This window comes from Zootoca vivipara, chromosome 10 (assembly GCF_963506605.1).
Source record: "Zootoca vivipara chromosome 10, rZooViv1.1, whole genome shotgun sequence".
In the NCBI taxonomy this organism is placed as follows: domain Eukaryota; kingdom Metazoa; phylum Chordata; class Lepidosauria; order Squamata; family Lacertidae; genus Zootoca; species Zootoca vivipara.
Genome location: NC_083285.1, coordinates 67,207,390 through 67,233,907, shown reverse-complemented (window position 1 = coordinate 67,233,907; position 26,518 = coordinate 67,207,390). Strand labels below are relative to the sequence as shown.

General features: G+C 48.0%; 2 protein-coding genes across 6 annotated transcripts in view; one reads left to right on the top strand and one right to left on the bottom strand.

Annotated features, from left to right (window-relative positions):
* The window catches only part of LOC118091031 (uncharacterized), a 41,684-nt gene extending 35,831 nt beyond the window's left edge, over positions 1 to 5,853 (bottom strand). For both annotated transcript variants that reach the window (XM_035127586.2, XM_060279234.1), the window contains exon 1: positions 5,678 to 5,853. In XM_035127586.2, the coding sequence (XP_034983477.2) occupies positions 5,678 to 5,783 (106 nt within the window). In that variant the 5' untranslated portion in view covers positions 5,784 to 5,853. The remainder of the gene's footprint in view (positions 1 to 5,677) is intronic.
* An 87-nt stretch (positions 5,854 to 5,940) lies between these two features.
* TSGA13 (testis specific 13) overlaps positions 5,941 to 26,518 on the top strand; it is a 32,020-nt gene continuing 11,442 nt past the window's right edge. The window contains exons 1-5 of one of the 4 annotated variants that reach the window (XM_060279232.1): positions 5,941 to 6,273; positions 14,033 to 14,382; positions 17,814 to 17,900; positions 18,578 to 18,654; positions 24,042 to 24,242. In XM_060279232.1, the coding sequence (XP_060135215.1) occupies positions 18,598 to 18,654; positions 24,042 to 24,242 (258 nt within the window). In that variant the 5' untranslated portion in view covers positions 5,941 to 6,273; positions 14,033 to 14,382; positions 17,814 to 17,900; positions 18,578 to 18,597. Of the gene's footprint in view, positions 6,274 to 14,032; positions 14,383 to 14,465; positions 15,421 to 17,813; positions 17,901 to 18,577; positions 18,655 to 24,041; positions 24,243 to 26,518 lie in introns of those variants that run through there. The other 3 variants (XM_060279230.1, XM_060279231.1, XM_060279233.1) reach the window with 3 other exon arrangements.

Genomic DNA, 26,518 nt, shown 5'->3' with positions numbered 1-26,518 from the left:
AGAAGCTGCTGAACTCTCCGCCCAGGAGATCCGCAAGGCCAGCAGCCCATACTCCACTAAGAAGCCAGCTCTAACAGAAGGCGAGGCTCAATCTACTCCTCCCTCACAAGCAGCGGACGTGGATCCTAGCCAAGCCACGTCAGAGGTTCAGCATGGCCCTCCAGAGTCTAGGGCCACTGCTGTGCCTGACCATCCGCTGAGTCCGCATGTGGCGGTTCCTTCGGCAGTCACGGAGACAGGAAACTTGGACTCACCACCAACATCGGTGGTGCCACAGTCTCAGCAGGAATCGGCCAACCCCCTGGACACTGGTACTGGCCCTCCGCGTTCCACCAGGGTCACCAAGCGGCCATCCTACTTACGGGACTATGTCAGTAACTGCATTTGAAACTGTTATGCTCTTGTACCTAATTGAACCCATTACGAATGTAACTAATACCTTTTCTCGGTGGGGAGGGGTGTTATGTATTAGTGTATGTAGTTTTCCCTCAGGTCCTCAGGTCCTTGACAGTTGTTTTAGGAGGGAACTTTAGGAGGGAACTTTGAATTATGTTTGACACATTTTTTGAGCCAGCCTCTATAAAAGCAGGCCGGCTCGGCAATGCAGTTGAGTTCTGTTCCAGCTTCCAAATAAAGAGCTGCTTTGAAGAGATTGCTGTGTCGTCTGCTATGCTTACCCACAACTTAACACTTTCTATGGGAAAGCGTGCCCTGGTTTTGGAACGCTTTGGTTTCGGAACGGACTTCCGGAACGGATTACGTTTGAGAACCAAGGGACCACTGTGTTTTGCATTCCAACACTCTGAGGTTGAGAGAATTCTATTGTTTAAGGCGCTTGCCTATCAACTTTGGCTGTGTTTGATTTCACCACAAAATCAATACCCTAAAGCACACAGACCTAAGGGAAGAGGCTGTCGGGTGAAGAGCTGTTTGCATTCCGACACTCCGAGGTTGAGAGAATTTCGCCAGCCGCCAATCAGGGCCGAGTTCAAGGTGCTGTTTTTGGTGCATAAAGCCTTGGAACACCCAAAAGATCGTCTCTCCCCCCATATATACTCAGTAGACCCCTGCACTCTGCAGGTGAGGTCTTCCAGGAAGTCGGTTCCACACAATGTCAGAACGGAATGCCTCCCCTATGGAATTTTTCCCCTGTTAAATATTAGACAGGCGTTCTGAGGGTGCCTGCTGAATATCTTCCTCTTTGTGCCTCACTCCCAAGTCTTCCTTTACATTGGAATCAATACGAATATTTTAAAAGATGCTTATCGGTTGTTGTCGGACCACCCTGGGCTCCTTGGGGAGCCCAGCTGTTTGAGAGTGTTGGACTCCAAAGGTGGGGGACCTCCCCTTTATTGCTGGCTTCTAGACAGAGTCTGGAGGGGCGTCAGTCTGGAATTCTTGAGCTGCGATTCCTGCCTTGCAGAGAGTTGGACTTGAATGATTCCCCGGGGTCCCTTCCAACTACTCAGTTCTGTGCTTCTACACAAATTTAATATATAAGGAAACAATCATAATAACCATTCATTTATTATTTATACCCCGCCCATCTGGCTGGGTTTCCCCAGCCACTCTGGGCGGCTTCCAGCAAAATATTAAAATAGAATAATTCATCAAATATCAAATATTTAAAATGTGCTTTCGTGTGCATGCACACTTCTTCAGATACAAAGTGTGCATGCACACGAAAGCTCATACCAATAAGAACCTTATTCATAGAAATGTAGAACTGTAGAGTTGGAAGGGACCCCCCAAGGGTCATCTAGTCCAACCCCTGCAATGCAGGAATCTCAGCTAGAGCATCCAAGACAGATGCCTCCCAACCTCTGCTGAAGAAACCTCCAAGGAAGGAGAGTCCACAACCTCCCGAGGGAGAATGTTCCACTGCAGAACAGCTCCTACTATCAGAAACAAAATAAAAAAGTTCCTTCCAGTAGCACCTTAGAGACCAACTAAGTTTGTCATTGGTATGAGCGTTTGGGTGCATGCACACTTCTTCAGATACCAAGTTGGTCTCTAAGGTGCTACTGGAAGGAATTTTTTAATTTTGTTTCCACTATGGCAGACCAACACGGCTACCTACCTGTAACTAGAAAGAGAACAGAAGGAGTCCCACCTATTTTTCACTCTGGCTCCAGCCTTCAAATCCCTCTGCCACCTGCCTTGAGGGAATGCAAGGTTAAAAAAAACAGACTGCACACCCCTGCAAGGAAGGCAGGGTTAATTTCACCAGCTCCTGTACAGGAGCAGTATCTCCCCAAGAGAGGCTGAAACCTTTTGGCAAACACTCAGAGGTAGCCCGGTATTAGCACAACTAAATTGCAAGCGGGAGGGGCAGAGGAGGCTGAGAAACCGTGGCCTACGACGACCTTGCAGTGTAGCCCAACGCTGATTTGGTCAGGTCACTGAAAGGGCACAATTTGTGCTGAAGCAAATGCGGCAATGCCAGCCTGCATCCCCGCCCCCTCCTTTATTTGTTTGTTTGCTTGTTTGTTTCATAAAAACTTATGCACCGCTTGATTGTAACACATAAAGAAACCTCGAAGCAGTTTACTGAAAGAAAGATATACTGTAAAGATCAATAAGCAAGTTTTGAAGTTTTCATTCAGTCTGCAGAGTCTTGCAACAAAACTTAAAAAACAAAACAACATCCCACCTGTAGCCAACAACCCATTTTGCAATATCTCGGTGAGGCCCGCTTGTAAAGTGAATTACTGTACTATTACAATGTGACTTGGCAAAATTTTATCAAGGGCTGCTGAGTGTGCCAGTTTGATTGCAAAATTACTGCCCGTGTGTATTTAAATGCCATTGGCCACGACAAGCTAAGAACGGGACGCAGGCCAAAAAACCAATTCACATACTATATTAAGGGCAACACTGCATTGGAACACAGTGTCTGTTATAGCCACATTGCACCGTGCCCTGCAAGGTAACAACCCAATCAGCTGGGCAGAGTACAGTTTTTATTATTATTATTATAATAATAAAACGGCCTCGGTCCAGTATACCTGAAGGAGCGTCTCCTGCCCCATCGTTCTGCCCGGACACTGAGATCCAGCGCCGAGGGCCTTCTGGCGGTTCCCTCGCTACGAGAAGCCAAGTTACAGGGAACCAGGCAGAGGGCCTTCTCGGTAGTGGCACCCACCCTGTGGAATGCCCTCCCACCAGAGGTCAAAGAGAACAACAATTACCAGACCTTTAGAAGGCATCTTAAGGCAGCCCTGTTTAGGGAAGCTTTTAATGTTTGATGGATTTCTGTATTTTAATGTTTTGTTGGAAGCCGCCCAGAGTGGCTGGGGGAACCCGGCCAGATGGGCGGGGTATAAATAATAAATTATTATTATTATTATTATTATTATTATTATTATTATTATTATTATTATTTTGTTGTTTAGTCGTGTCCAACTCTTTGTGACCCCATGGACCATAGCACGCCAGGCACTCCTGTCTTCCACTGCCTCCCGCAGTTTGGTCAAACTCATGTTCGTAGCTTCAAGAACTCTGTCCAACCATCTCGTCCTCTGTCGTCCCCTTCTCCTCCTCCTTCTCCTCCTCTTCTCTATTATTATTATTATTATTATTATTATTATTATTATTTCTGGGGCTGCAAGCTTCGCAGGGCTGCGATGGTTCAAAAGAGTCTTATTAGCGACAACCCTGCAATGTAGTCCACTGCCTCTCTGCGTCAAGAAGGTCTATCAAAGGTAGCTGCTGCAACCCTCCCTCCCTGGGCAGATGGGTGGCGACGGCGGAAACAGAATAATTTACAGAAACCCTGCAATGTATTCCACAGCTAACACACCTGGCAGTAAGGAGACACCCTGAGCCTCGGAGAGGGAGCGTGCCGACACCCCTGCAAGGTAGTCTGCAGGGACCATGCCCCCCCCCCCAGACGGAGGGCAACGATGGAAACAGAACAATTTACAACAACCCTGGAATGCTAGACTGGAAAACATATAAAGACTTTTTCAGTGATGTACTTAAGATTTGTAAAAAAAAAATGATGAAGATTAAAAAATGAGTTTTAGAACCAGATCGGATTGGACTGTATGTATGAAGACCAAAAAAAAAAAATCATTTCCTGCTCTGCTATTTGGATGAAATTTGAGAAGATCAACACGATGGAAGACAAAATATCTGACTTTGGAAGAGTCCCAAAATCTACAGCAGGACCTAATTTTAGAACAAATTTTGGAAAGGAGAGATGAGATGTGTAACCGCAATGGAGTAACTTCAATCCCAAGGGAGAGTGAAAAGATTCAAGTATAAACATTAGCAGACTCAAACCTTGAGCTAATAGACTTGAATCTTGAACTAACAGTCTTGAACCCTGAAACTAAAAAGGAAGAAGAAGAAAAGACATGGGGGGGGGGGGAAACAAGATCTGTGTCTGATTCAAAAATCCCTTAAAGAAGAATGCTGCCCGCCCTGTGAGGGGGGGGGGCAGGAGACTTGCTGGGGGCAGAATGTGTTGAATAAAAAAAAAGGGAAGAAGATTTATGGGGAGGGGAAATGGAAAGAAGTGGGAAATAGTTAAAAAATTGGGGGACCAGCAGGTGATGAAGAGGATAGAGCAATGGATGGAGTGGGTCAGAGTGAGAGTGGGGTAAAAGTTACTAATTTATGATATAATTGGATTGATAAAGATGGTCTGAATCTAGAGGAGCTTGCCGAAACTTCTGGAGATACTGACTCCAAGGGAGGGGGGGGGGCTGAAATAGATTTAAGTGTATTGCATTTGAATAAGAAGTGGAAATCGACTGTACTGTATGGATATTTTTGGGTTTGAAATACTGTATTGGCTTTGGAGAAAAATAAAAGTAAAGGGGACTAGTTGTTATGCGAGGGTGTTGGTATTGTTTAGTTTTGTTAAATGTTTAAATGATTACTATTGATAAATGTTTAAGATATAAGAAATGTTAGATGATTTAAGAAATTTTGAGAAGTGTTTTAGATAAATGAAAATTGCATGATTTAGTTATAACAACGAACTCAACGAGGGGGATGCGAGGAAGTCTACAAAGTTAAGAAATAAGATTAAGATATTATATATTTTTCTTTTCTTTCTTTTTTCCTTGTCTCCTTTTTTTCCTCTCCCCCCCCTTTTTCTATTTTTGCTTTTTATGGCATATTTTTGTATGTTGTTATAAAATGAATAAAAATTATTTGAAAAACAACAACAACCCTGCAATGCATCCCACAGATGTACACAGAATGTACCAAAGAGGCACCCCCCCTGCCAGGTACTCCACGCCTCGGAGATAGGGTCTGCCGACACCCCTGCAAGGTAGTCCACTGCGACCCATCCCTCCCCTGACAGATGGGTGCCGTGGGCAAGCCAGGAGGGCGGCGGAAACAGAACCATTTACAACAACCCTGCCATGCAGTCCCACATCTGTACATATAACGCAGTGCAGATGTGTCCCCCTCCTCGCCAGGTGTTACCTGCAGGTAGGCACACCTGTCCGTCGCGCCCGCAGCTCGAAGAAAAGGCCTACCGACCCCCCTGCGAGGTTGTCCCCTCTCACCTGCCGGTGGGGAGGGGGTTCTCGGAGGGCCAAGCGAAAGCAGCCACGATCTGACCGCCGCGATCTGCAAGGCGGAGGGGCTTGGGAGCGCGGGGCGGCTCTGGGTTCAAGTGCTGCGCGGAAAGGAGGAGCCAGCCAGCGCTATGTACCTTTCAGCAGCTCGGTCGAGCCACGTCTTGCAGCGGCGGTAGCCGAATGCGGCCCCCAGGCGCCCAGCAGCAACGCCGCCAGCAGGAGCAGGAGCCGCAGGGCCATGGAGCGGCGGGGGGCGCACGGAGTCGCGGCGCGCAGCGGAGGATCTGCGCTTTTCCCCGCCCGCCGCCTTTATGCGCCCATGTTTGCTCAGAATGCAGCGCCGCCGCCGCCGCCGCCGCGCCAGCAACTTTCCCTTTCGCTTTCCCTTTCCGCGGAATTGCCAGCTGCCGGGTTGCGGCGCTTTCTCTCCCTCCTCTCCGTGGGGAGGGGGCTGGCCTGGGCATGGAAAGCTCTCAAGCGCGGTGAGGAGGGCTGCCTGCCTCTCCAGGGGAAAGGGGCCCGCCTGCGCCCCGCTCCCCTCGCCGATGTGTGCCCCCCGAGCACGTGCAGAGTGCCCGGGAGAAAAGGCAATGAATTCAGGGATGGGGCGCGGAAGATATCGTACGCAGTAGGGCGCCACTGCAGGAACGAGAGTTAACTAGACGGGATGGAGATCGGCGTTCCTTGCTGCCAAGGAGATCGGAGTTCCTGAGCACGTGCAGAGTGCCAGGTAGGAAAGACAGTCCTAGGACGGGGCTCAAGAAGATAGATGGAGAGGTTGGATGGCCACCAGTCGTGGATGCTTTAGTTGAGACTCCTACATAGCAGGAGGTTGGACTAGATGACCCTTGGGACCCGTTCCAACTCTAATAACAAGGGGTTCCTGAGCAAATGCAGAGTGCTCAGGAGGAACGATATGCAGATTAGCACTCCTGCGGGAGTGGAAGGGAGTGGAGATCAGCTGTGTGTGTTTCTTCCTGCCAAGGTGAAGGGGTTCCTGAGCATGAACAGAGTGTCTGTGGGAGGGAAAGCCAATGATAGCACGGGGCTTGGGAGACAGAGAGGATGGATGAGCTAATTGAGATTCCAGCACTGCAGGGGATTTGACAAGATGGCCCTCAGGGTTCCTTCCAACTCTACAGTGCTATGATTCTATAACATCAAGGGTTTCTGAGCATGTGCAGAGTGTCCAGGGAGCAAACCAACCCTGGGAGAACAGCAGGGCTTGTATCTATTCAGAATGCACCTATTGAAATTAATGGGCGTAAGTTTATATATACAGTATAAAGTAAAGGGACCCCTGACCATTAGGTCCAGTCGTGACCGACTCTGGGGTTGCGGCGCTCATCTTGCGTTATTGGCCGAGGAAGCCGGCGTACAGCTTCCGGGTCATGTGGCCAGCAAGACTAAGCCGCTTCTGGCGAACCAGAGCAGCACATGGAAACGCCGTTTACCTTCCCGCTGTAGCGGTTCCTATTTATCTACTTGCACTTTGACGTGCTTTCGAACTGCTAGGTTGGCAGGAGCAGGGACCGAGCAACGGGAGCTCACCCCGTCGCGGGGATTCGAACCTCCGACCTTCTGATCGGCAAGCCCTAGGCTCTGTGGTTTAACCCACAGCGCCACCCACGTCCCTTTACTTTTACTAATCCATAACTAATAATCCTTTTCATAACAAAATAAAAAAAATCCTTCCAGTAGCCCTTAGAGACCAACTAAGTTTGTCATAGGTATGAGCTTTCGTGTGCATGCACACTTCTTCAGATATTTTTATTTTGTTTTGACTGCATCAGACCAACACGGCTACCTACATGTAACTAAACATTTTCATAATTTTTTTTTCATAAACTGCACATCTAAAGCTTTTTGCCAGAGCTCTGCCTTTTCTCTGATGAAAGTTTTCTGCAAGATTACCAGCCCTGGCCAGCTACGGTGGACTGCTAGGGACCCCCATCTCTGTCCTCCATCTCAACCATTTATCTGGGAGATGGTTTCCAACTGGGAAGGAGAGCCCTCCCAGGATATTGTGCCACCATACAGAGTGGGCTTCTGGGCCACACAATATCAGTCGGTCTTCTCCAGGTGAAACAGAGCTTCATTGGGATGGGAAAGGAGAGAAATGGAAGAAGAGAAGCATATTAGAAATTACAGTGTCCTGAATGGATAGGGAAGTCCCTGGAATCCTGTTTGATGATGCTTGCAAATAGGCCTGTTGAGACCAGGCGAGTTTTGCTCAGGGCAGCTGATTTCTGGGAAAACAGCAGCTTTTGAGAATTCAGATTTTGGTTGCAATGGAACCCCCCTGAGATTCTTCCTATGATGGCAAATTTGGGACTTTTTAAGGAAACAAGCTAACCCGCCTGCTCTTTGGCTTAAAATAGCCTTTGCAAATGTTATATCCTCCAGATGTTTTGTACTACAACTCCAGTATGTCCCAGCCAGCACAGCTATTGGCCAAATTGGGAGAAGACTGGCTTTAAAACTCTTCTTGCTAATTGGGGTGGGGGGCAGGGGGGAATCAGACGCAGCTGTGCTCCAATGTATTTTGTGCTCATATGAAAAGCTGTGTCAGTTCCTGAAATAAATCATAAACATTTTATGCAAGCGTAAAGGCTCAGTTATGATTATTGACTGCACTTGGGCTCTCCCTAACTCCAGGCCCCTGAAAGCCAGTTTGAACTGAAAGGACTTTAGAACCATAGAATTGAAGAGCTGGAAGGGACCCCCAAAGGTTGCATCAATAGGAGTATAGCGTCTAGATCAAGGGAAGTAATAGTACCACTGTATTCTGCTCTGGTCAGACCTCACCTGGAGTACTGTGTCCAGTTCTGGGCACCACAGTTCAAGAAGGATACAGACAAGCTGGAACATGTCCAGAGGAGGGCAACCAAAAGGGTCAAAGGCCTGGAAACGATGCCTTATGAGGAATGGCTTAGGGAGCTGGGTATGTTTAGCCTGGAGAAGAGAAGGTTAAGGGGTGATATGATAGCCATGTTCAAATATATTAAAGGATGCCATATAGAGGAGGGTGAAAGGTTGTTTTCTGCTGCTCCAGAGAAGCGGACACGGAGCAATGGATTCAAACTACAAGAAAGAAGATTCCACCTAAACATTAGGAAGAACTTCCTGACAGTAAGAGCTGTTGGACAGTGGAATTTGCTTCCAAGGAGTGTGGTGGAGTCTCCTTCTTTGGAGGTCTTTAAGCGGAGGCTTGGCAGCCATCTGTCAGGAATGCTTTGATGGTGTTTCCTGCTTGGCAGAGGGGTTGGACTGGACGGCCCTTGTGGTCTCTTCCAACTCTATGATTCTATGATTCTAGGCCATGTACTCCAAGCATACCGTGTTTCCCCTTTTTTAAGACACCGTCTTATAACATTTTTTCATCAAAAAAACACACGGTGTCTTATTTTCAGGGGATGTCTTAATTTTTTAATTATGTTTTTATGGTACCTTAAGGCCTCCTTGGCCGGGCCGGGCCGAGGGCTCGGGGTGCTGCTGGGTGCTCTGCATGGTGCTGCTGGGCGCTCTGCGCAGCAGCAGCAGGTTCCAGGCACCGAGGTGACAGGTCGCTGGCTCTTTGCTCTGCCCAGCGCTGCCGGGCGCTCGGCGCTGCGGAGCGCTCCGACCCGCAGCCGCCGATTCCAGCGGCGGGGCGGCAGGTCTCCTTGGCCGGGCCAGGAAGAGGCCAGGCCGCTGGCTCGGCGCTCCGCCCGCTGCAGGGCGCTCCGAGCACTCGGCGCTGCGGAGCGCTCCGCTCTGCAGCCGCCGATTCCGGCGGCGGGGCGGCAGACCTCCTCGGCTGGGGCAGGAAGAGGCCAGGCTGTTGGCTCGGCGCTCCGCCCGCTGCAGGACGCTCCGAGCGCTCGGCGCTGCGGAGCGCTCCGCCCTGCAGCCGCCGATTCCAATGGCGGGGCGGCAGGTCTCCTCGGCCGGGCCAGGAAGAGGCCAGGCCGCTGGCTCGCCGCTCCGCCAGCTGCAGGGCGCTCCGCGCACTCGGCGCTGCGGAGCGCTCCGCTCTGCAGCCGCCGATTCTGACGGCGGGGCGGCAGACCACCTCGGCTGGGGCAGGAAGAGGCCAGGCTGTTGGCTCGGCGCTCCGCCCGCTGCAGGACGCTCCGAGCGCTCGGCGCTGCGGAGCGCTCCGCCCTGCAGCCGCCGATTCCAATGGCGGGGCGGCAGGTCTCCTCGGCCGGGCCAGGAAGAGGCCAGGCCGCTGGCTCGCCGCTCCGCCAGCTGCAGGGCGCTCCGCGCACTCGGCGCTGCGGAGCGCTCCGCTCTGCAGCCGCCGATTCTGACGGCGGGGCGGCAGACCACCTCGGCTGGGGCAGGAAGAGGCCAGGCTGTTGGCTCGGCGCTCCGCCCGCTGCAGGACGCTCCGAGCGCTCGGCGCTGCGGAGCGCTCCGCCCTGCAGCCGCCGATTCCAATGGCGGGGCGGCAGGTCTCCTCGGCCGGGCCAGGAAGAGGCCAGGCCGCTGGCTCGCCGCTCCGCCAGCTGCAGGGCGCTCCGCGCACTCGGCGCTGCGGAGCGCTCCGCTCTGCAGCCGCCGATTCTGACAGCGGGGTGGCAGACCACCTCGGCTGGGGCAGGAAGAGGCCAGGCTGTTGGCTCGGCGCTCCGCCCGCTGCAGGACGCTCCGAGCGCTCGGCGCTGCGGAGCGCTCCGCCCTGCAGCCGCCGATTCCAATGGCGGGGCGGCAGGTCTCCTCGGCCGGGCCAGGAAGAGGCCAGGCCGCTGGCTCGGCGCTCCGCCAGCTGCAGGGCGCTCCGCGCACTCGGCGCTGCGGAGCGCTCCGCTCTGCAGCCGCCGATTCTGACGGCGGGGCGGCAGACCACCTCGGCTGGGGCAGGAAGAGGCCAGGCTATTGGCTCGGCGCTCCGCCCGCTGCAAGGCTCTCCGAGCGCTCGGCGCTGCGGAGCGCTCCGCCTTTGCAGCCGCCGATTCCGGCGGCGGGGCTGCAGGCCTCCTCAGCTGGGCAAAAAAAGAGAAAGAGGCTAGGCCGCTGGCTCGGTGCTCCGCTCTGCAGCCGCGGCAGGCCGATCCTATGTGGAGCGAACCTTTATCTGCCCGCGTTTCAGCATGCGGGACCCGGGAGACGCTGCAGCGGGGAGAAACTAACTAAAACAACAACAGGGGGACGAAGAGCGTGCGGGGTGGCAGCAGTAGCGGAGGTGGCGATAGCGAGGCTGGCCACCCTCAGGAGCTCTATCCAGGGCCGTCTTAGGTATGGCTTATTTTCGGGGTGTGGCTTATATTTCTCAAATGCTTGAAAATCCTGCTACGTCTTATATTATGACTACGTCTTAAAAAGGGGGAAACACGGTAAATCACAGCTAAAGTATCCCTGAGAGGTGGCTATCCAACTTCTGCATAAAAACATCTGTCAAACAGCTCTTACCACCAGTTATTCCTAATGTCCATTCAGAATCTTCTTTCTTATCATTTGAATCCTCTTGTCAGGGTCCAACCCTCTGGAGCAGCGGAACACAAACTTGCTCCTTCTGCCAGAAGGAGATAGGATCTGCCCATGTGATGCCCACCTGGTAGAAACTCTAGCTCACGTGGTCCTCAATTGTAAAATGTATGATGATCTCCACCAACAATTCCTAGACCAACTATGTATCCCAATATGGAAACCGGAAGACAGAGGTTATACGCTTCCTATTACAGGGGAGAGATCAGGAGCTCGCCAGACAGTAGCTAAATTCCTCTATTTGACTGTACTGATGCTATGGCGACGAGATCGTACTGGCCTATTTACTTTGAATGTTTGTAAGTGATGCCAATAAAGGTTTTGATACTGATACTGACATGCTTGGGACTGCAAGAAGATCAAACCTATTCATTCTGAAGCAAATCAGCCCTGAGTGCTCACTAGAAGGACAGATCGTGAAGCTCAGGCTCCAATACTTTGGCCACCTCATGAGAAGAGAAGAATCCTTGGAAAAGACACTGATGTTGGGAAAGATGGAGGGCACGAGGAGAAGGGGACGACAGAGGACGAGATGGTGGGACAGTGTTCTCGAAGCTATGAACATGAATTTGACCAAACTGCGGGAGGCAGTGGAAGACAGGAGTGCCTGGCGTGCTCTGGTCCATGGGGCCACGAAGAGTCGGACACGACTAAACGACTAAACAACAACAGCAACAACTGACATTCTTGCTCCATCTTCCATTTGGCAGCCCTTGAGATATTTGAAGATGGCTCACATATCTCCTCTTATCCAGGCTAAACATACCCAACTCCCTCAACCATTCCTCATAAGGCTTGGATGCCGGACCCTTAATCATCTTGGTCACACACACACCCCTCTGCACATGTTCCAGCTGGTCAATATCCTTCTTAAATTGTGGTGCCCAGAACTGGACACAGTATTCCAGGTGGGGTCTGACCAAGGCAGAATAGAGTGGCACTATGACTTCCCTAGATCTGGACACTAGACTTCTGTTAAGGCCCCGTCCTTCCTAACTTGCGCTAGCAAGTGCTATAACTTAGCAGAGTTTTAACATTCCCCTTTGAAACACAACAGCGGGTAGCTGGTTGCAAGCCTGTTTAAGCTTCTCAATATAGATTCCTGGTAAGATCCCTTTATTTCCCTCTTAAAAGAATTAACACACCACAATCTTATTTAAGATACAGTGGTACCTCGGTTTAAGTACACAATTGGTTCCGGAAGTCTGTACTTAACCTGAAGCGAACTTTCCCATAGAAAGTAATGGAAAGTGGATTAATCCATTCCAGACGTCCGCGGAGTACTTAACCTGAAACGTACTTAACCTGAAGCGAACTTTCCCAATGAAAGTAATGGAAAGTGGATTAATCCGTTCCAGACAGGTCCGCAAAGTACTCAACCTGAAGCGTACGTAACCCGAAGTATGAGTGTAATTGGTTCTGGAAGTCCGTACTTAACCTGAAGCGTACTTAACCTGAAGCGAACTTTCCCATTGAAAGTAATGGAAAGTGAATTCATCCATTCCAGACGGGTCCGCAGTGTACTTAAACTGAAAGTACTCAAACCGAAGCGTACTTAAACCGAGGTATGACTGTATATAAAAGTAGTTTACTCACAGCAGCGGCATCAGTTAACAGTTGGATCCCTGAAGGCAGACTTAGTTACAAAGAGATATACATGTGGATCTACCCCATATGGGGTACCTATTACCTGTACCTATTAAGAAATGTTAAATAAAAGTCTACAGTTTGCTGTGTGGTCAGGAATCATCCTTTTTTGTACAATAAGTACTGTTTATGCAATAAGTCAGGCTGTGTGTTCGGGAAAATGTCTCTTTGTTTAGTTATTCTTCATATAATTATCCAGTGGGTTTATCCGTTAGTGCCATGTCCCAGATTTGATTCAGCCACATTTCACATAGGTCAGCATTGAGAGTTCAATGGCTCCCGGCAACAGCCAAGCGAGCAGCTATTATTTATTGCAATACAAGCTATTTAGCTGATCATTCTTCAGCATCACCTTCAAGTCTATTGAATCCTCTTTTAAAGCCATCCAAGTTGGTGGCGACCATTGCCAAACACTCCAAGTGTCCTTTTTCCCCCCAGGGAGAGTCCCGGATTTACAACGGCTGCCCCAGTTTCTGATCCAGGAATGTCCCGCTTTTCCTTAAGATGCTCCTATTTTCATCAGAGAAATGTTGGAGGGTGTGGTAGGACATCCCTGTTTTCATCAGAGAAATGTTGGAGGGTATGGAGATATGTGAGCCCTGAAACAAGGAGATAAGTAACTATACAACCTTTAGAAGACACCTGAAGGCAACCCAGTCAGATGGGTGGATAATAATAATAATAATAATAATAATAATAATAATAATAATAATAATAATGGAATAGGGCATCCCTCTTTTCATCGGAGTAACGTTGGATATGCACTGCATCCTGTTACACAACAACAACTTTTCCTGGGCCTTCCGGAATCATTACAGGGAAGTGATGTTTGTCCTCACCTGGAGTACTGTGTCCAGTTCTGGGCACCACAGTTCAAGAAGGATACTGACAAACTGGAACGTGTCCAGAGGAGGGCAACCAAAATGGTCAAAGGCCTGCAAACGATGCCTTATGAGGAACGGCTTAGGGAGCTGGGTATGTTTAGCCTGGAGAAGAGAAGGTTAAGGGGTGATATGATAGCCATGTTGAAATATATTAAAGGATGCCATATAGAGGAGGGAGAAAGGTTGTTTTCTGCTGCTCCAGAGAAGCGGACACGGGGCAATGGATTCAAACTACAAGAAAGAAGATTCCACCTAAACATTAGGAAGAACTTCCTGACAGTAAGAGCTGTTGGACAGTGGAATTTGCTGCCAAGGAGTGTGGTGGAGTCTCCTTCTTTGAAGGTCTTTAAGCGGAGGCTTGACAGCCATCTGTCAGGAATGCTTTGATGGGGTTTCCTGCTTGGCAGAGGGGTTGGCCTGGATGGCCCTCGTGGTCTCTTCCAACTCTATGATTCTATGTGATTCTATGATTCCTTCCGCACACAGCTATTGGAAATAAAGAAATCTCTGTTCTGTGCGTGGAACCTTGTGAGTCTTCCGCTAACCGCCTCAACTGTCGCTCCCAATGCTGGCTTGAACATCTGTCCCAGAATATTGCCTCCCCGGAAAGAGGCAGAGGCGAGGCAAGGCAAGGGAGTCACATCACCCTTCCACCCAATGGAGCCTCTTTCTCACTGATGTGCATTCGGCACGGACGATGCTTACGGGGCCACCTGATAACTTCTTGACCCTTCCACCTCCCGAAGTTCTGCAGCGAGCAGTGAAGTTCCATTGTGCAGCCAGCTGAAGGCACTTGGCCGCTGTGGGCAGCCGTAATCCAACCGCCACAACACCAGGTGACTTTAGATTTGGTGGTGGTGGTGGTGGGGAGGATGTTGTTGTTGGGGGTCTCTGTCTGGGCCCTGGCTGGTGGGAGGCTGCTGGAACACCTTCAGGAACAGTTCTGAACTTCCCGAAGGAAGTCTAGGAAAGGAAGCAGCAAATATCTGGGTTGTACAGAGGGATGTGCTGAACTCAATTCCCAAGCCGGAGATGTTGGGAATTGAACCTGGCACCTTCTGCATGCCAAGCAGCTGTCCATCCACTGAGCCATTGCCCTTCTGGCTCTTTTGGGCATATGGCTGTGGAAATAGTGGCGTGTTGCTTATTTTCGAAGCTTTAAATTCCTCAGGATGAAAACCACCGACAGGTGTGATCTGCAGTTAATGCCACAAACCAATGATTTACTTTCGCTGCGGAACGATGAAAACGGTGATCTATATCTGCTTGCCTTGTCTATAAATCAATAGTTCACTGGCTTTTGCTTTGTAAACTTGAAGGTCAGTCTACTGTTAATGCCCTTAAGAACAGAATGAAATTGAACGTTCTGGCAACAGCTGGAAGTTTTTTTAAAAAGTCTGTTGTGCTTGCCCAACTGCTTCATGGAATATGTGACCATATTAGCATGTGTTCCATATAGGGTGTCTGCTTACTAAAAGGGAAAATAAAGATGGTCGGAGAGGGCATAAAATTTGCATAAAATTTGCATATAGTGATACATGCGTGCCATTGATCAACGTTTAGCATTGGACTAGGGATGCCTTTTTTATGCATGGTGATTGGTGCTCCCGATGGTACAGGGGTAGTTATGCCTAGTCAGTAGCTTTCGAACCTGCAAAAGTTTCGGGACAGACTGACATACGGCTTCATTTTGTGCATGCCCTGTAGCTGAAATCCTGTCGCTTTTTATACCATTAGTGTGTCGCACTTTCACTGCCCCATGGTGCAAGAGTGCACCATAGAGACAGCAAGAATGAAGTAGCCTTGGGGAAGCATTGCAGGGATAGGAAATGCAATTCAGTGTAAACAAGCGTACACGCAAAGGTGGAAAAAAGGTATCATAATTTCACGTTTTTTTTCTTTACAACAATCCTGTGAGGTAGGCTAGGCTGAGAGATTGTAATTGGCTGAAGGTGACAGATGTATATATGTGCAAAAGACGTACCTGTGTGCGGCAAGATCAAACGCAGGAGAAATTTTGGAGGGTATGTTGATATTGGAGCAGTAGGATGAATAAAAACAGACCCCCTCTGGGAATGAAAATGGTCTAAATCAGGCATCCCCAAACTTCGGCCCTCCAGATGTTTTGGACTACAATTCCCATCTTCCCCGACCATTGGTCCTGTTAGCTAGGGATCATGGGAGTTGTAGGCCAAAACATCTGGAGGGCCGCAGTTTGGGGGTGCCTGGTCTAGAGCATAAATATGGTTTCGAAGCTTTACTAACAGAACTTTCTTCACAACAGACATAAAGCAGTAGTGATACATCCAAATACTTGCAAAGAATCATGTGGTTGTGGAGGGTGTCATTTTAGTTGGTAGTCGATCTGTTTGGACTACTACTCTACGTGGGGCTACCCTTGAAGGTGACTTGGAAACTACAGCTAATCCAGAACGTGGCTGCCAGACTGGTGACTGGGAGCGACTTCCAGGACCATATAACACCGGTCCTGAAAAATCTACATCAGCTCCCAGTATGTTTCTGAGCACAAATCGAAGTGTTGGAGCTGACCTTTAAAGCCCTTATTATTATTATTATTATTATTATTATTATTATTATTATTATTATTATTATTTACCCATGCTATACACCTGAACTCACACACAGATCCCCAGTCAAGGAGCTGCTAGATGTAAAATAACTTGTAAAGAAATGAAAGACATGGATAATTTAGAGAGATGAAAACTGTGGGGAAGAACCTATTGATATGTAGTCTGAGAAAAACTATTTCAAGGACCCATGCAGGGGACAGGGGGAAGTCACGAGATTCAGAGAATCTCATATATGGATACATTTAAAAAGTTTTCCCTTCTCATTATTTTAAATTTGTTCTTGTAAAAACCAATAAAAATATTTTTAAAAGAAAAAAAAGGGGCTGCTGTTCAACTCGCCACTGCCCTTATGTGACCTCTGACCTTACAAAATGTGGCTTGCAATCTTGTCATAATCTTCAGAACCGTGTAGGGTGTTTTAAGATTCCAGAGGCTCTAAGCAACCGTTTCCTTTACCTGCAATGCAGGTTTTAGGCAGGAATTAGTTGCCCGGGGTTGCCAAGCTGTCAGTTGCCATAAGCCTGGCTCTGTGGGTGAGGTATCTTCTCGCTGCCCTCGGACTGACTGGTTCCCTCCAGCGTCACTTTTGCCTTGGCGCGCACGGGGCAGCCGAAATCAACTTGATCCGTCCCTTCCTGGCTACAGACCCCGTCGCCCCTGACCATTGGCCATTATGCTAGTTAACGGACAAATGATTCCTAGGGCAGCGTTGCAGTGGCTGGGTCGGCATGGTGGAAATGAAGATGTCATCTGGCGATGGCGCCATGCTGCTCTCATCGCCACAGCATCCCTCTCTACGTGTAAGTAACAGAGACCCGTACCATGGCAATCCCACTTCTGCTGGCTGAGGCTGGTGGGAATAGGCACCCATTTCTGCTTCCTTTCCACAGACGCAGCTGGAGCCAGTTATTATTATTTATTACCAGTGCTATTTTTCTAGAAAGAGAGGTGGCCAGGTGGCACTGTGGTTAAACCACTGAGCCTAGGGCTTGCTGATCAGAAGGTCGGCGGTTCGAATCCCTGTGACGGGGTGAGCTCCCGTTGCTTGGTCCCAGCTCCTGCCAACCTAGCAGTTCGAAAGCACGTCAAAATGCAAGTAGATAAATAGGAACCGCTACAGCGGGAAGGTAAACGGCGTTTCCATGTGCTGCTCTGGTTTGCCAGAAGCGGCTTTGTCATGCTGGCCACATGACCTGGAAGCTATACGTCGGCTCCCTCGGCCAATAATGCGAGATGAGCGCCGCAACCCCAGAGTCGGTCACGACTGGACCTAATGGTCAGGGGTCCCTTTACCTTACCAGTGCTATTTTTCTAGAAAGAGAGGTGCCAGAACTCACCATGAATTCCTCCCTCGTCCTCTTCTAAGAGAACCAGGGAGAACGAGGGGCAACAGCGCCCACTTGAGAGGTGCCGGAACTGAGTTCTTGTGAGTTCCAGCTGAAAACAACAACAACAACAACAACAATAATAATAATAATAATAATAATAATAATAATAATAATAATAATAATACATGGTTTATATACCGCCCTTAATCAGAAGATCCCAGGGTAGTGTACAACAGTAAAAGCACATTGCAGAACATCAAGGATAAAAGCATAATAAAAAAGGATACGGACCGACAGCCTAATAATAAAATTGTTGTAATAACAGAGCTCTCCCCCTCATTTTCACAGGTCAAAGATTAATGAACACTCATAGGCCTAGGTAAAGAGGAATGTTTTTGACCGGTGCCTGAAGACATGTAGTGATAGCACCCCTAGGTAATTACCAACACACACACACACACACACACACCCCGAGGAACTACCACCCGTTTTGGTAACCACTGGCACAAATCATTGTTGGGAACTACCATATTGGCCTGAATATAAGCCTCCCGTACCCCCCCCCCCCAAATTCCGACCGTGAAAAGTTAAAGTGCGGCTGAAATTCGTGAACTTACAAAAACTGGCTTTCACGATGTTGCTGCTGAAACAGACATACGGTAAAATGGAACGGGTGTGAGTGCCTGTGGAATTTTAAGGGAGCGGCTTATATTTGGGCATTGTCTTTTTTTAATTCCTCCCCCCCCCCTTGAGTTCTAAAGATGCGGATTATATTCAGGTGCGGCTTATAATCGGGCCAATACGGCAGGCCCCTCTCTGGAGATCGCAGGGTTGGCAGCTTGGATCCTGTGCTTGCTAGGAGTGCTGGATTCTACCGAAAGGTCTGTTTGGAAGTAAACTGGGTGGTGTGAAGATGGCGCGTGTATCTCCTTTGAAAAGGAGCAAACTCTGCCAAGCAGTGAATGCCCCCGCCTTGGGTATCACGCTGCCTAGGGGAAAGTGAGGTGACCATGGTTGGTGGGAAGAGTGAAGAGCAGAAATGAGATTGGATTTGGGGCCTCCTCAGGTGTCAAAATGATTTAACACGCCTGTCGTCGTTTTTGACTTCCCAGTTCGAGACAATTATCCCAACATGTGCAGTCAGTTCCAGCTGAAGCATGAAGCCACCTACTCCCAACATCCTAACTTGGTGAGTGAAACCTGACTTCTTTTTCCACCATGGAAAGGTGCCAAAGGAAGAGGAGAAACCATTGTTGTTGTTTAGTCGTTTAGTCATGTCCGACTCTTTGTGACCCCATGGACCAGAGCACGCCAGGCACTCCTGTCTTGCACTGCCTCCCGCAGTTTGGTCCAACTCATGTTCGTAGCTTCGAGAACACTGTCCAACCATCTCGTCCTCTGTCGTCCGCTTCTCCTAGTGCCCTCCATCTTTCCCAACACCAGGGTCTTTTCCAGGGAGTCTTCTCTTCTCATGAGGTGGCCAAAGTACTGGAGCCTCAGCTTCACGATCTGTCCTTCCAGTGAGCACTCAGGGCTGATTTCCTTCGGAATGGATAGTTTTGATCTTCTTGCAGTCCATGGGACTCTCAAGAGTCTCCTCCAGCACCATAATTCAAAAGTATCAATTCTTTGGTGATCAGCCTTCTTTATGGTCCAGCTCTCACTTCCATACATCACTACTGGGGAAACCATAGCTTTAACTATACAGACCTTTGTAGGCAAGGTGATGTCTCTGCTTTTTAAGATGCTGTCTAGTTTTGTCATTGCTTTTAATGTCTTTTAATTTCGTGACTGCTGTCACCATCTGCAGTGATCAAGGAGCCCAGGAAAGTAAAATCTCTCACTGCCTCAATTTCTTCCCCTTCTGTTTGCCAGGAGGTGATGGGACCAGTGGCCATGATCTTGGTTTTTTTTGATGTTGAGCTTCAGATAATATTTTGCGCTCTCCTCTTTCACCCTCATTAAAACCATAGAGCCAAAAATTTGGAAAGGGCACCTGGTCCTACCCACCTTGCAGTGTAGGTACAGTATCTCAGTGAAAGCCTCCCTGACAGATGGCCACCCAACCTCTGCTTAAAAACCTCCAAGGAAGGAGAGCCCACAACCTCCCAAGGGAGACTGTTCCACTGTTGAACAGCTCTTACTATCAGAAAGTTCTTCCTAACACTCAGTCAGAATCTTCTTTCTTGTGACTTGAATCCATTGGATCGAGTCCAGGCCTCCAAAGCAGCAGAAAACAAGCTCGCTCCATGTTCCATGTGACTGACAGCCCTTGAGATATTTGAAGCTGGCTCTCATATCACCCCGGTCCTCTCTTCTCCAGGCTAAATGTACTCTACTCCCTCAACCATGCCTCCATAAGGCTTGGTTTCCAGACCCTTGGTTATCCCGGCCACCCTCCTCTACACATGTTCGAGCTTGTCAATTTCATTCTTGAACTGTGGTGCCCAGAACTGGACAAGGTCTTCTAGGTATGGCCTGATCAAGGCAGAAATGAGCTATCCCTTGATCTGGAGACTAGTAGCTTATGAGCTTATGTAGCTTATGAGCCGCTACACTGGTCTGTGGCAGACCTGTTCGCCATCTTAGATCCCTCCCCCCCCCAATGCCATGCCCTTTCTCAATGCAGTTTGGGCATCTAAGATGGCAGCCGTTCGCCAGAGATTGGGATCTGTTCCTATCTAGAACAGATATGGGCAAGTGACTGCTGGTGTGGGCAGCAAACAGTGGACCCCCGGCAGTGGGAAGCGGTGCCAGGTAAGGCCTGATAGTGGGGGAGGGAAATGAGCAAGGTGCCATACCATGCCATCTGCAGAGATTGGACGGCCATCTGTCATGGATGCTTTAGTTTAGATTCCTGCACTGAAGGAGGTTAATAGATAGATAGTTTATTATGGCCATAGGCCCATATTCAATACCAATATACATTGTACAACAAAGCAAATATGACAAAATAAAATTAATAAAATTAAAATACATATCTAAAATCATAAATTTCTAAATTCCATTAAAATAAGAGCAATACAGCACTTAAAATATCAGATTATCACTATAAATCAGTATTATATAAGCGAGATCAATAATCATAAAGTAATCCATTTTTCCTCTTATAAGCTAAGACTGTAATCAGAAACCTGGCAACAAAAAGGGACCTACTCGGATCAGAATCTTGCAGTAAATGTGTTAACTGTGTTTCCAAGGAGTCACCCGAGGTTTCCGATAATAAAGGGAACAAAAATCTGGTCCGAGAAACTGAATGCAGTGGGCAGCAAAATAGTATATGTTGTAAGGATTCAATAGATCTATTATCACATACACACACAGCTGAAATCTGACCTTTGGAAAATCTATTGTTCATAACATTGGAAGGAAAGGCATTAAATCTTGCCTTAATAAAGGCGTATCTGTGGACCGCTACAGACAAGGAAGTCAAATAAGATGGTATCTGCTGGGAAGACACTATGCCAAGATTTAGTGGTGAGCAAGTGCCACTACCCAGAATGGTGTTTTGTTTTTGAATGAGGGTTCTTTTAGCCGTGGCTAGGTCCAGTTTTAATAGTTCTGATGGGGACAATCCATAGGTCACTACTTGAGAATGGATCTCTCTTGCCCATGGGCTGGGAAAATCATCCCTCCAAAGACATTGAATCAGGTACAGATTCGGGAGCCTATGCCATAAGGACAGCCAATAGCAAAGGCTGCGCCTCCAAAGAGTATTTTCTAAAGATGTAGTTTTTAATTCTAAGCGAATAGCCGCATTGCTAACGCACTGAGGGAGTTTTAACAGCCGTCTTAGGAATTGGTTTTGAATTACCTCCAATGGCATCAAATTTACTGCGGTCCCCCATAAAGGGACAGCATATGCCAGTGTCGCGATCACTTTGGCTTTAAATACCTTCAGGGCGGATGGCACACGAAGAGCCCCATCGGAAAAGAAAAAGCGCAAAAGTGCAAAAGAAAGGGCTTTAGCCTTATTTGAAATATATGCAATATGCGCTTTCCAACCCAGATTGTATTGGAGAAAAACTCCCAAATATTGAAATTTATAAACCTGTTCAATAGGTTTTCCATCTAATTGCCACTTACAGGATTTTCGACTTTTTGAGAAGATTAGTACTTTTGATTTAGATTGATTTATAGTAAGGGAATTGGTTTTACAGTATGAAACAAATATTTTAAGTGCTCTCCTGAGGCCAATTCTTGAAAATGACAAAATTACTGCATCATCAGCATAGAGTAGTAATGGGCATCGATAGTTTGCAAGACGGGGGGCATGAATGGTTGTCTGAACTGCAGGAGGTTGGACGAGAGGACCCTTCCAACTCTTATGATTCTAACATTTTATGATTCTAACATTTTCTCAGCCGTTCACTTGGCTTTGGTGACCTTCTTTCCCAAACCGCCACTTCTCCCACTGCCCCCACAAGCCATTTCGACACCTGCAGCCATTTCCCCACAAGGGATTACCTTGCCAGCCTGTTGCATGGCGATGCAGCTATTCCCTCTGTCACCGTGTGCTGTCAATCACAATGCCATGTGAGATGCAAGGACAGTGATTAGCCAGCACGCCCAGTACTGGGCCTGCTGGCTACTCACACTGTCTACTGGCACATCACGGTGGTTTGGGAGGAATAATTGAAGTCACCTTCGGCAAAAAGGCCAGCTATAGTCTTATGTTCTCTTGCTGTAAATAGTCAGAGGAGGAGAGGGGTGGGGTGGGGGGGTGGGGAACAGAGAGCAGAGCGAGATGGGGACCAACGCAGGAAAAGAGCTCTTCAGTCAGCATTGCTGATGTTTGGGGAAACTGGGTAAGGGATCTGCCAACAGCGCCTTAGAATCATAGAATCATAGAGTTGGAAGAGACCACAAGGGCCATCCAGTCCAACCCCCTGCCAAGCAGGAAACACCATCAAAGCATTCTTGACATATGCCTGTCAAGCCTCTGCTTAAAGACCTCCAAAGAAGGAGACTCCACCACACTTCTTGGCAGCAAACTCCACTGCCGAACAGCTCTTACTGTCAGGAAGTTCTTCCTAATGTTTAGGTGGAATCTTCTTTCTTGAAGTTTGAATCCATTGCTCCGTGTCTGCTTCTCTGGAGCAGCAGAAAACAATCTTTCTCCCTCCTCCATATGACATCCTTTCATATATTTGAACATGGCTATCATATCCCCCCTTAACCTTCTTTTCTCCAGGCTAAACATGCCCAGCTCCCTAAGTCGTTCCTCATAAGGCATCGTTTCCAGGCCTTTGACCATTTTGGTTGCCCTCTTCTGGACACGTTCAAGCTTGTCAGTATCCTTCTTGAACTGTGGTGCCCAGAACTGGACACAGTACTCCAGGTGAGTACTCTTTTCCTGGTGTTGTAGAAAAATCCATGATCGGTCAGAGGAGAATGAATGGAGCCAGGGTCCAGTGACAATAAGGCAGATCTTCATTATTCTGTTGCGACAGAGTTCCCGCCACCCTTGCCTGGAGGCAAGAACTTCTGAAAACTTTGGAAATTGCCCAGCCCTTTAGCCAAAGACCACCCAAAAGCATCATGCACATGTCACAAAAAGACGGGGTCTACAATGGAAGTTTGTGTGTGGCTTCTCTGCTGCCTGCCAAGATAACCTGATAACGTTTTACCGATTGCATTATTGGCCAATCCGGGCCATTCTTTTGACACGCTAAATAAAGATGTTGAATAAGACTGGGCCCAAGACAGAACCCTGTGGCACCCTACTAGTCACCACTCTCCAGGATGGAGACCCTTTGGGTTCGGTCAGTCAGCCAGTTACAAATCCACTGAATGGTAGCATTGTCTAGCCCGCATTTTACCAGCTTCTTTACAAGAATATCATGGGGCACCTTGTCAAAGGCCTTGCTGAAATCAAGATAGGCTACATCCACAGCATTCCCTTCATCTACCAGGCTTGTAATTCTGTCAAAAAATGAGATCAGATTAGTCTGACATGACTTATTTTTCAGAAACCCATGCTGACTCTTAGTGATCACAGCGTTCCTTTCTAGGTGGTCACAGGCCCTTTGCTTAATGATCTGCTCTAGAATCTTTCCTGGTATTGATGTCAGGCTGACTGGGCGGTAATTGTTTGGGTCCTCTCTTTTCCCCATTTTGAAAATAGGTACAACATTTGCCCTCCGCCAGTCTGCTGGAACTTCGCCTGTTCTCCAGGAATTATCAAAGATTATTGCCAGTGGTTCTGAAATCACCTCTGCCAGTTCTTTTAACCTTAAATCTGTAGGATTTGCAAGTGGAAAAAAAAACACCACTGGGGGAGCTTTTTCCAATATATTTCCTCCTGCAGAGGAATATTTGGTGTCATTAGGAATCAAGGTGGATTCAGGACTGCTCTGCTTTGCTATTTAAAACATGTGGTTTACATGCCTGCGTACTGTATGTGTGTTTATCTTGTGCACTTACGGGCATTCATTTTATTTATGGCAGTTCTTAGGATTCTTATAACTGAGTAAAAATGGTGTTATCCTCTTCAAGCATGACAAAGCCAATAATGTCTGAAGTCTTCTTTCCTTCTCATTTTAATTTTTTATTTTATTTTGTCTCCTGGGGTAGGTCCAATACTTCCTTCCATTCACTGATGCTGAGTTTCAAGAGCGGCTGGAACAACACAAGGCAGAGATCGCCATCATGCTAAGGTCGTCGGAGTTCAATCAAGACAAAACTGCCTTGATTGTGACTAACAACCCACTTCCTCTCTTCATATCTGGACAACAACTTTCAACACCTTTCCAGTTTTTCCCTGAAGATATAAGGGTAAGTTGGTTCTCCAACACGCATTTGTTGTTTAGTCGTTTAGTCGTGTCTGACTCTTCGTTACCCCATGGACCAGAGCACGCCAGGCACTCCTGTCTTGCACTGCCTCCCGCAGTTTGGTCAGACTCATGTTCGTAGCTTTGAGAACACTGTCCCACCATCTCGTCCTCTGTCTTCCCCTTCTCCTAGTGCCCTCAATCTTTCCCAACATCAGGGTCTTTTCCAAGGATTCTTCTCTTCTCATGAGGTGGCCAAAGTATTGGAGCCTCAGCTTCACGATCTGTCCTTCCAGTGAGCACTCAGGGCTGATTTCCTTCAGAATGGATAGGTTTGATCTTCTAGCAGTCCATGGGACTCTCAAGAGTCTCCTCCAGCACCATAATTCAAAAGTATCAATTCTTCGGCGATCAGCCTTCTTTATGGTCCAGCTCTCACTTCCAGACATCACTACTGGGAAAACCATAGCTTTAACTATACGGAGCTTTGTAGGCAAGGTGATGTCTCTGCTTTTTAAGATGCTGTCTAGGTTTGTCATTGCTTTTCTCCTAAGAAATTTTGTGACTTTTATTTTCGTCTTTTAATTTCATGACTTCCCAAACACGCATATCTTGCTTAACGTGAAAAGGGGATTTTTCTGATTGTCAAGGAGGGAACTCTGCGGCATGACCTTACCACAAAAGGTGTCTCTAAACCAGGCATAGGCAAACTCTAGCCCTCCAGGTGTTTGGGACTCCAATTCTCATCATCCCTAGCTAACAGGGCCAGTGGTCAGGGATGATGGGAATTGTAGTCCCAAACATCTGGAGGGCTCGAGTTTGCCTATGCCTGCTCTAAACCGGCCTTCCCTAATCCTAGATCCCTATATATTGTGGGACTACCAAACCAATTAACCCTGACCGTCGGTCACACTGGCTGTGGGATGACAGCGTTTTTTAGTCCCAACTGCACGACAGAAGTTTATAAAATTATGCCTGGCATGGAGAAAGCAGGTAGAGAAAAGCTCTTTCTCCCTCTCTCATAACACTCAAACTTGTGGACTTGCAGTGAAGCTGAAAAACAGTTGCCGAAACTGAAAGTCCCTGCCTCCTCCACAACCATCTAAGTCTCCATCTTCTCCAGGGCTTTCCCCAAGCAATCAGAGACTGTGCCATGTGGGCAGCCCAACCTTTTATTTTACCTTGGAACCACAGTAAGAAAAAGAAAAGTATATAAACCGAAAACCAAAAGAAGCCCTTATCAAGAGCTTCTTGGAAGTCAATCATTAGCAGGAAAAACAAACCAACCAAAAATCTATTAAAACAACTTCTTACACTCATAGAATGTTCCCATGCATAGTAAAGACAGCCAAGTCCGGGAGGGACCTCCTTTTCCTTTGTTACTTTCCACCCCATTGTTTTGCCAAATAAATCCCAAAAATAATAATTTCTTTTCTGGTCAGCTATATTTTCGTGGCTTTAAAGTTTTGGAAAGGCTACCGCTTCAATGCTTGGAACTTGAGGCTTCCCATTGTGGAGTTGTGCTGGAGCCTTGCGTTTTGGTTCCACATCGCCTACTCCACACACACACCCTTCGAAGCAGTGGGAAGACAATAGAGCTTGAAAAAAAATACGTGGCTGAGTATTTAACACCAGTAAAATTAGCTAAGATGTATAGGACGAGTGATGTATAGGACGGGGACCCAGGTGGCACTGTGGGTTAAACCACAGAGTCTAGGGCTTGCTGATCAGAAGGTCAGCGGTTCGAATCCCTGCAACGGGGTGAGCTCCTGTTGCTCGGTCCCAGCTCCTGCCCACCTAGCAGTTCGAAAGCACATCAAAGTGCAAGTAGATAAATAGGTATTGCTCCGGCGGGAAGGTAAACGGCGTTTCCGTGCGCTGCTCTGGTTTGCCAGAAGCAGCTTTGTCATGCTGGCCACATGACCCGGAAGCTGTCTGCGGACAAACGCCAGCTCCCTTTGCCTATAGAGCGAGATGAGCGCCGCAACCCCAGAGTCGGACACGACTGGACCTGATGGTCAGGGGCCCCTTTACCTTTACCTATAGGACGAGTAGTAATGTATGCTGGAAATGTAAAGAGAAAGATGGACAGTTTTATCATATGTGGTGGACATGCGAGACACTAAAAAGATTTTGGGAAAATCTATATAACGAGTTGAGAAAGATATTTAAGTACACTTTTACCAAAAAACTGAAGCTTTTTTATTGGGAGTAATGGGTGATGAGATTGCTAAGGGGGACCAGAGACTATTCATGTATGCCACAACCGTGGCGAGAACT